General features: G+C 40.4%; 1 protein-coding gene across 2 annotated transcripts in view; it reads right to left on the bottom strand.

The window, feature by feature from the left end:
* The window catches only part of FAM114A2 (family with sequence similarity 114 member A2), a 38,225-nt gene extending 30,613 nt beyond the window's left edge, over window positions 1-7,612 (bottom strand). For both annotated transcript variants that reach the window (XM_045284625.1, XM_004696744.2), the window contains exons 1-6: window positions 7,372-7,612; window positions 6,989-7,088; window positions 6,082-6,174; window positions 2,425-2,516; window positions 984-1,118; window positions 316-474 (exon numbers count right to left, since the gene is read on the bottom strand). In XM_045284625.1, the coding sequence (XP_045140560.1) occupies window positions 316-474; window positions 984-1,118; window positions 2,425-2,516; window positions 6,082-6,174; window positions 6,989-7,088; window positions 7,372-7,602 (810 nt within the window). In that variant the 5' untranslated portion in view covers window positions 7,603-7,612. The remainder of the gene's footprint in view (window positions 1-315; window positions 475-983; window positions 1,119-2,424; window positions 2,517-6,081; window positions 6,175-6,988; window positions 7,089-7,371) is intronic.
* Between the last annotated feature and the right edge of the window lie 2,502 nt (window positions 7,613-10,114).

Below are 10,114 nucleotides of genomic sequence, written 5' to 3'. Positions count from 1 at the left end.
TGCCCTGGATCAAGCCCTACCAGGCCTCCTACACCCTCCTCGCCATCGATTTTAGATCACTTGTTGTTCCCTTATCCTTGGGTTTGTTAATCTGCCTTTTATGGTTTAAATTTAGAGAAATAGCACAAACTCGCTCATGCCTAGCAATCAGTTCAAACTACTAAATAGAAAGTTTATTAGCACAGCATTCCAGAGAGTCTCAAGCCTCTTTATTTGAAATGCCTTTCATCTTTCAATTCTTTACAGTGAAAAGAAACTATGCAGGAGTCCTCTGGCTGACAGCTTTTCCAGTTGAAACTTTTGGTTTAGTATTACCTTTATTTCACTCTCTCGGGAAAGCATCTCCAGAGCTTCTAGATGAGAAAGACCTTGAAATTCATCAAAGAGTAATCCATAATGAGTTTTCCTGTCTGTTTCCATGGTAACCTCATTGGTGGTCCTCAGCTCTTCTTTCTCCTTGGCCTCTCGTAAAACCTGAAAAGATATGGAGGTATTATATTACAGCAAGTAATGAGAACTCAAGGGCGGGCTTTCAGAGTTCAGAGGAGCAATGCTGACACGAATTACAGTGTTGAGAACTGCCTCTTCCTTTTAGTATCACGATTCAAATCTGACCACCTCAGGAGCTACAGGATAAACAGATCACTCACAATTTTATGCAACATAGCATAAATAATACCCAAGAATGCAGGTGTTTCACAAAAGTGGTTTACTAAGCAACTCTGACAGAAATTGGCATCTTGAATTGTACTGGCATGACAATGAGGCAGAAAGGAGTTGGGGGGAAAAGAGCTGGGCATTTTTCTAAACTTTACAAAAAAGTTCTCACTGTCAAAAAGCAACCGAAAACCCCACAAAATCCCTTTCAATAAAAACTCATTGAAAATTCTTCAAAAGGAAATACAAACCACTCCACAGTCAGAATACACACAAATCCAGATAAAAACAGAAACATGAAGTAAACAGATAAACACAAATAGTACCTGAGACAATGTAGAATTCCGGTTTATCAAACCCTTGGTTTTTCGAAACCCTGGATCTCCTTCTGCTATCACGTCCATTGTCTTTTTCCCAATGAATTCTAAAGCATCCAAACCCCCACTGATTACGCTCTTTCCCTAGAAAACACATGAAACCTCATTACAACATTGAGAAAACATGTTTGCATGTTTTGATGATATAAAAATAATACCTAGTAATATTAATCACTGTAAAAAATGTAGAGCATCTGAAACATTCATATACTATTTTTACGAATGTAAACACAATCTACTTGGAAAACTATCAATATCTAGTGCTACAGATAAGCATATGCTCACTCCACTCATACTCAAATCCAATGTTGTCGCCATCGTTAGGTGTTGTCCAATTGGTTCCAACTCATAATGGCCCCAAGTACAACAAACAAAACGAAACACTGCAGAGGCCTATGCCTTCCTCACAACTGCTATGGTTGAGCTCACTGTTACAGTCACTGTGTCCATCTATCTTGTAGAGAGTTCTCTTCTTTTTTCCCCCCCCTGCTGCCCTGCTACTTTACCAAGCACAAGGTACTACCCTAGGGACTGGTCTCTCAAACATGTCCAAAGTATATCCGATGAAATCTTGCCATCCTTGTGTTTAAGGAACATTCTGGCCACAATTCTTACAACAGATTTGTTTGTTCTTTTGTCAGTCCATCACTTTCATTAGTCTTCATCAACACCATAGTTCAAATGCTTGAGTCACGCACACCACAGTCCTCAAAGTGGCCAACTTGTTCTTCAGCACTTTAAGATTTTGTACCTCAGATTTACCCAATGCAGTTCATCATTTGATCTCTGGATTTCTGCTTCCATGAGCCTCAGTTGTGGGTCCAAGCAGGACGAGTTTGACCAAGTCAAACTTTTCTCAGTTTATCATGGAATTACCTATTAGTCCAATTGTGAATTAGTCACTTAGTGAATTAATGAATTAGTCAATTATTTTCTTCACATTTGAGTTGTAAGCCATGTTGAGAGCTATAATCCTTGATCTTCATCAGCAAGCACTTCAAATCTTCACTTTGAGCAAGCAAGCTTGTGTCATATGCACACTGAAGACTGTTAAAAGCCATTCTCCAACTCTAATGCTGCATTCTTTACTTCTTATACTTCATCAAAGGTTAAGTTTAAAAGTGAATAGTTATCTACTTTCATACATGAACGATATTCAGCCTCCCACAGACTCCTTTTAAAAGTGTTTCTACTCCACCTTTAATTTCTTTAAAGAAAGATTCAAGTTACTCTGACTCACCCTAAAAGATCAAAGTGATTACAGGCGATCTGGACTCCCACAAGAACAAGGCGTTCTCTTGCTCAAGCAAAAAGAGAAATGACTGAAGACAAGCAAACATATAACAATAATGAGAACAGACCACTAGCAGGTCACCCAGCTGGTACTCACTGTGCTCTGAACAGCAGTGGAGATGGTGGAGAAGACGCCAAATGGTCCAGCCACTGGGGAAGTGCTTTCATTCCCTTTGGTGTTAGTATCGCCTACATGAGGGAGGGGATACATAGTATAAGAATGAAAGGGAGGTCCACTTATAATTTTTACTTTATTACTAACTGAAGGTTGTAAGAATTAGGCTTTGCTTTCCTATACAATCTTTTAACCTTTTTTAAAAATTACTTTAAACTAATATTAGTGTTTTCATTTTCATTTCTATACGAATACAGAAAATATTCTACTCCTGTATAATCACAATATACTACGATTAGTCAAGGAAAACAGAACTGTATATATTTATCAATATCCATAAAACTATAAATCTTACTGTATATCTTATACCTCAATACATCTGATTGTCAACAATTCATCTATTTTAGAGGAGCCTGGGTGGTGGTGGTGACTGGGCTTTCCACTCCCATTAAAAAAAAAATCTTGAAAACTCACAGAGGCAGTTCTACTCTGTCCTATAGGATCACTATGAGCCAATATTGGCTTCATAGCACTGAGTTCTAAGAGTGTATTTTAGTGGAGCCATAGGGGTGTAGTGGTTAGGTATTGGACTGCTAATCGTGAGGTCAGCAGTTGCTCTCCCGGAAGAAAGACAAGGCTTTCTACTCCTACAGACAGTTACAGTCTCAGAAACCCACAGGAGCAGTTCTACCCTGTCCTATAGAGTCACTATGTGTCAGCACTGATCTGACAGGAATGAATACATCTAATTTAAGTTTTGCCTAGGAAATTTTATTTTTAAGAGAAAGCAGACCAATGTGTATTATAAAGACAGATACGTTTCATAAGAAAGTAATCTGTTCATTTTATTAACTCTGAAATAGCTTACTGTTGATCAAACTGATGGAGGAAGGGCTTCCATACACAGTTATGAGAGATTAACTTTTATAGTACTTCTCCTGCTGCCATGGCATCTGAAACCCTGGACAAGATATTAGAAACAGCCATCTTCGGACAATAAACAATAAGCAGTGAAATATAGGCTCTCTTGATCCACAAGAGGAAATCACCAAGTTAAGCCTATAAATGCTCTGCTTTTCAATCTGGAGAAACTTTCCAAAACCCAGCAGAGGATGAGAAATTCAACCAGATAACAGCAGTTTCACTGAGTAAAAGAGTTTAACATCCAGAAAAACTGAGGCAGCTGGAATTTGCAGGTCAGACTACTGGAGAGGTAGGAATTGCTTAGGAAAAGAGCTTCAGAAAACCAAGAATATATTTAATCTTTTGGCTGAATATCCAGCTCAGTTACAGAGAAACTCCCTGGGACCTAGCAAAGAACTACAAGGGAACTGTATGCTAAACAACCACCATAAACATCACCCCAGGCAAAAAGACATATGATTTACAACTAAGCAGGTTGACTTGGTTAAACACCTGAGGGTTAGTAGAGAATTCAGAAGGGTCAGACCCAAGTGATAGAACGAATCTAGCTCTTAGAGTAGAGACTCATCCTAAGGAAAAGTAAAAACCTTAAATGGATCTATCCAAGCTACCTAAATTGCCTGCCACGATAAATTCAATGAAAGAACAAGATGCACTCAATAAGGTTACATTCATTATTACCCAGGGTCAGGCAAAAAAAAAGGGGGGGGGGCTCATAACCAAGGGAGGGGGAATGATAAAGTGACCCCCAAATGACATGGATTGGTGTTATTGGATGTCATCAAGTCAGTTCTAAACCATATCAACCCCATGTCGAACAAAAACACTGTCTGGTCTAGACCATCCTCAGAATCCCTGCCAATTGCAAATTCATTGTTAAAGCCACTGTATCAATTTATCTCATTGAGGGTCTTTCTCTTTTGTGCTGACCCTCAACTTTCCCAGTCCTCCAAGGACTTGTCCCTCCGGATCACACAGACTCTCACTGCCATGGAGTCGATGTTGACTCATAGCGACCCTACAGGGCAGAAGAGAACTGTCCTCGTGAGCTTTCAAGGCTATAACTCTATACAGGAGTAGACAGTTCCATCTTTCTCCCAAAGAGCATCTGGTAGTTTTAAATTACTGACCTGCAGGTTAGCTGCCCAATGAGTGACATTTTTGCTTTCCAATACATAACAAAGATCTTTTACAGTAAAATTCCCCAATGCTTTGTATCACATGATTTCTTAACTGCTGCTTCCATGAGTTTGGGTTGTGGATCCAATTAAAATGAAATCTTTGCCAACTCAAGATGACTCGTGTGTCAGAGAACTGTGCTCCACTGGGATTTCATGAGTGACTTTTTAGAAGTAGCTCACCAGGCTGTTCTGCACCAGACACTGGTGTACTCAAACCACTAAGTATACTGACACCATCAACTTTCTGGTTAGTAGCAGAACAAGTTAACTGCTTGCTCTACCCAGGGATTGGCCCCAGTTTACGTATAAGTGCCCATCAGAAACTAACTAGCACCAGTTCCTTCCACCTGTAAATTCCCAGAAGAAAGCATTCAAGCCATTCAAGCACCTTGGCTCATCTCTCCTGGAAAGATGAGTGGTACCACTGGGTAGACATTGTGCTATTAACTACAAGGTTGGCAATTCAACCCTATTAGCTGCTCCCCAAAAGAAATTTGAGCATATCTGCTTCTATAAATATTTATTGCCTTAGAAGCTCTATAAAGCAGTGGTCCTCAACCTTCCTAATGCTGTGACCCTTTAATACAGTTCCTCATGTTGTGGTGACCCCCAACCATAAAATTATTTTCGTTGCTACTTTACAACTGTAATTTTGCCACTGTTATGAATCGGGTAACCCCAGTGAAAGGGTCGTTCAACCCTCAAAGGGGTCATGACCCACAGGTTGAGAACCACTGCTATATAGGGTGGCTATGAATTGGAATCAACTTGATAGCAGTGGACTTATGGTTTAGAGTATTTGTCAGTCTCTGATGAGCACTTATACCATGATTCAATATAAAGCTGGAGTTGAAGAAGATAGGCAAAGAACATCAGCTCAGAGAGAAAAATGATACAGTTGATCAGAGAGAATCATAAGTAAGGACAGGCCCCAGAGAGATGAAAAATGCTGAAAAGCATTTTTATTTTCTGGCCACCTTAATTCCTGGTTTGAATGGTTTATGTGAGAAGAGGTTCCAGCTGGATTAGCACAGGCTATTTGGCTTGAACTCCATCTGAGTACTCATTGGGCTGCTAAGCTCAAGGTCAGTGGTTCAAACCCACCAGCTGCTCTACAGGAGAGCAATGAAGCTGCATGTTCCCATAAAAGGGTTACAATCTCAGAAACCATATGGTCACTATAAGTCAGAATCTCCTCAATGGCAGTGGCTTTGGTTTTGGGTTTCATATAAATAAAACCAAATGTGAAAAATATACATCCAAAAAGCCAATACACTGAAATATTTTCTTATGGTACAATAGTTTCAAAATCACCTAGCAGATATAAAATATAATCTAATTTCGTAAATAAGAAAAGTAAAAAGAAACAACAGTGGAAGGACATAGTCCTCTGATAAGCAGTGAGGAATTCACATCTTATCACCCTACTCCCCTGACACCCTGAAAATCAGACACAAGATTAATATATACCTAAGTTGAATTCAAATGTTCTCATTTAAGATAACAAAAAGTCTTAAAGTTACAGTATACCGACCTGACGCATATTGGACTTGAGTTGAAATTTCAACGGGACTTGGAATTCCAAGAGAATTCTCTGCCTTCTCAATGACATTTGAAATACCTTGTCCTACAAAGAAAAATGGCAACATTTTTATATTTGGGTATTATTTGCCATTTAGCCACTCAAATTGAGAAATTTTAAAAAATCAAACAAGCAGATTTTTAAGATTTTTTGATGACAAGACATGTTATTTTGAAGCATACACAAGTAGGACCGTGGCCAGAATAAGAGCTGGAGCAGGCTGCCCAGTACACTTGGGATCACACATAGAAGGGCTGGGAGCTTCAAGGGGGCTCACGGGTGAAGTGAGGGTGGAAGATATCCAAGAACTGGCAACCATCCCTGGGGTATGAGGGCAGCTGGACCACACACAGACAGTGGCACAGTGGGGGCCAGATGAGGCGTACCACTCAGGAACAGCACAGGAGTTCTGGGCAGGTGAGGGGTGAGCTCTAGGTAAGTGGGGAGGGGTATTCTCTAGCGTCTTTACTTAATTCCCCCCACCCAAACAAAAAGAAAGAAATGTGTATGTATCTCGGTGTAAAGTTTAAATTAAATTTGAATTTCTAAAAGAAAAAAAAGTTTGTCAAGTTGTCTTTTTATCAAAAGAAGATCAAGTCATGTTTTATATCCTCATCAATGAGTAGCTTTACATTAACAATCCCTAGACTTGCGATTACTACTCACTATAAAACCTACTAATAAGGAAATAATGCAAATTCTAGTGGCTATATAAATCAGCTCTGTAGTACTACTGCATTTTCATAATATCAAGCTTTTGAGTAAGCAAGGAAAAAAGGAAGAATTACTAACAAATTTGTTTTTAATACAGATCTATAGAAAAATACACAAAAAATGAAGAAATGACTGATGACCTTACCTACTGTGGCTACAGTAGCTGAGGCCGAGGAGAGTAAGGACTTGCCCCAGCTGCCCCAGTAGCCCCATCCAGTCTGGGCTACCTCTTTGGAAAAAGGATCCTATTTTAGCAGAAGGCAGAGAAAAAGAACAACGAAGAAAATGGAAAAATTAGTGGAGAATCAAGGTATATAAGGTATCTAATTTTCAGTCAAACTATGAGTGAAAATATATTCAGTTTAAAAGTATTGCCTGACTGGCAGATATGTTTATGCACCATGTAACAAAGACCGGTGTTTACAGAACTGAGAAAGCAGTCTTATAATTATGAAATGCAATACTGAATTGGTACTGATCCCAAATTTCCCAAAATTTTTAACCCCAATATTTTCATAGATACTCTACTTTGCCTAAAGCTTGAGATTCCTGAACAGGGTGAATGTCTGCAGTGTCAAGGTCATGAGAAGACCGGGCTTCTGGGCGTTTCCGAGTGGAAGCTACAGGTTCTGATTTGCTCTCTGGCTTGGTGCTTTGGTCAGCAGACTCAGAATTCCTTGCTGGTTCACAATTCCCATCCTCAGGACTGGGAGTTGCTTTGGTTACCACTGGTGTCTCAGTGTCATCTTTATCTGACATGATTAGAGCATCGCCTGGGAAAATAAAAGTCAAAGAAAAAACTTATCTCTATGGGCTTTTTTTGATTATGAATTCTTTTAAACTTTGTAATCTTGAGATTACCATAGATTTACATACAGCTTTAAGAAATAAGATAGGGACATGCCATATACCCTTCACAGTTTCCTCACTGGTCACTCACTACCATCGAATGGATTTGGAGTCACAATGACACTATTGGACAAGAGTAGGATTGCCCTTGTGGGTTAATGAAACTACCTTTTTAAAAGAGTAGGAAGCGGTGCCAAGCCACCACAGAGTGGCTGGGGCATTCAAACTGCGACTAATTAGAATTAGCAGCCCAACATACAGCCCACTATGTTAGCAGGGATCCTTTGTCATTGGGAACATTTTATATCGTTTTAGCACCATATCACAACCTGGAAATTAATGACAATCAACCGTATTCAGATTTCACAAGTTTCACATATACTTATTTGTGTGTGTCTGTGTGACGTGTGCTTGTACTTAGTTCCATGCCATTTCATCCCTTGTATAGATTTATGTGAACATCACCACAGACAAACTACAGGACAGTTCAAAGGCTATCACGTGCTCCCATGGTAACCCTAGAGGAAACAGAGTTCCCGGGGCTGTAATCTTTACAGAAGCAGACTGTCACATCTGAGCACTTAACCACTACGTCAGCCAGAATCAGGGAGCAAAACTCAGGGACAATTGTGAGAGCTGGAACTTGACAAGACTGCCTTGTTGTCCCAGGTCTCCTGAGCTTTTCACCTTTAACAAGATGTAGTAGTACTTTGCAAATGCTATTAATGGAAAATACTTGACTTTTCTTTCTCTGACAGGCATCAGATCACACAGATTTCACCTCTCGTGCGTTTTACTGTATATGAAAAAAGTCCAGAGCAATGGTCACAAGCTGGCAATCTAATTGTCAACTTTTCTCAAAAGGAATTTTTATTTGACCTACACTGTATTAAAATTGTTTTAAATTGCTAGCATTTAAAAATCAGATTTCATAGAAAAATAAAATCTGGCAGTGCTGGTCCACGTTTGATGCTGAATAACTATTAACGCAAGCTGCCATAAAGGAAACTTTGCCTCACATGTACCGGAATAGAACTGTACTCCATATGGTTTTCAGTTAGCCTACTCTATAAGAACAAATGCCTTAAAGGATATATAGGGCTCTGACAGATAAACATAGGGAAAGAATCAAAGGGTGTGGGATGTACACATGGGAAAACTCAAATGCCTGAGGTGTGATAGCCTGGGATGTGGGCAGACACCAGAAGTAGTTAACACGGCAAGGAAGAAGGTGGTGGGGAGGCATTAGACTAGAAAGGAGCCTAAACTCCATGGGTATATGATGTACTGGTATTACTCTATATATTATAGATCCTCAAAACACATAGGAAAAACCCGATACATCTACCCATAGACCTATAAACCTGCTCTGAAAGACTCATTCATTAATTCACATGTTTTTTGGAGTTTTTACTATATACCAGGCTCTGAACATAGAGAACTACTTTAAGATACAACTCTTGCCATATTCACTCCAATGGCCTAATGGAAGAGACTGCACAATTCTCCACAGGGTTCAATGTTGAATGAACGGGTAGTTAAGGGGGTAAAAAACAACCAAAAAACTACCTTTCACTCTACTTATGTTTTCTCTCGGTTACAACTCATAGTATACATAGAATTTACACAGGTGTATAAATTATGAGGACATATGCCAAAATATTAAGTACTGATTATCTCTAAGCTTTCATTTGTACAGCCATTTAATGAGCATCTAGGTTATGTCAGATGCTGAGCTAGGCCGGAAGTGAATGTGGTAAGGATGGCTGTTTACATGATCATTACCATGCTTAGCATCCTATTCCTCTCAGGGGCGTTGAGAGGTATTTCAAAAACAAAAGAACACAATGGAACTGCCTCTAGTTAATGTTTTTAAGTTCTGGGGTTAATGTACTAAGTTTGTGCTATTCTCGTAATTGTAGGAAAAGACTCGGCTAACTAGAAAATGAAATGGATGTCATTAAAAAAAAAAACTGTATACACTTCAGGTGCAGCGGTCCGGAGTCGCCCTGGAGTCGCCCTGGAAGTTGGACGACCTCCCCTCCGCGCGTTCCCGGAGGCAGTTAAGCTGCCCCGTCCGCATCTTGGTTCCCTCGTGGGGACACCGAGGGATTAATTGACAGGATGGGTGAGGGACTGGAGCAATGGCACCTAACCGCTCACGTTACCACCATCGTCACTGTCGATCTTACTACCGATGAGCCGGCGCCCCCAGACTGGCACGTAGCCGCCCTCGCCTAAAAGGGAGACCAGACGCCAACTCGCGCTAGTCGCCGAGTTCTCGGACTTTGCCAACGACGAACATCCCGCACACAGACGTCGCGCTGCACCACCCAAAGCGCTATCCCAGGCTCCCACCCCCGGCCCTTCCCCAGAGTCCTCGGTTGAACGACTCGGGACCCCCACGCCACCGACACCCCCC

The sequence above is a fragment of the Echinops telfairi genome, unplaced genomic scaffold (assembly GCF_000313985.2).
Source record: "Echinops telfairi isolate 266 unplaced genomic scaffold, ASM31398v2 ScPeMD7_7469;HRSCAF=8507_0, whole genome shotgun sequence".
NCBI classification, from domain to species: Eukaryota; Metazoa; Chordata; class Mammalia; order Afrosoricida; family Tenrecidae; genus Echinops; species Echinops telfairi.
This window is presented reverse-complemented; position numbering and strand designations above follow the sequence as displayed.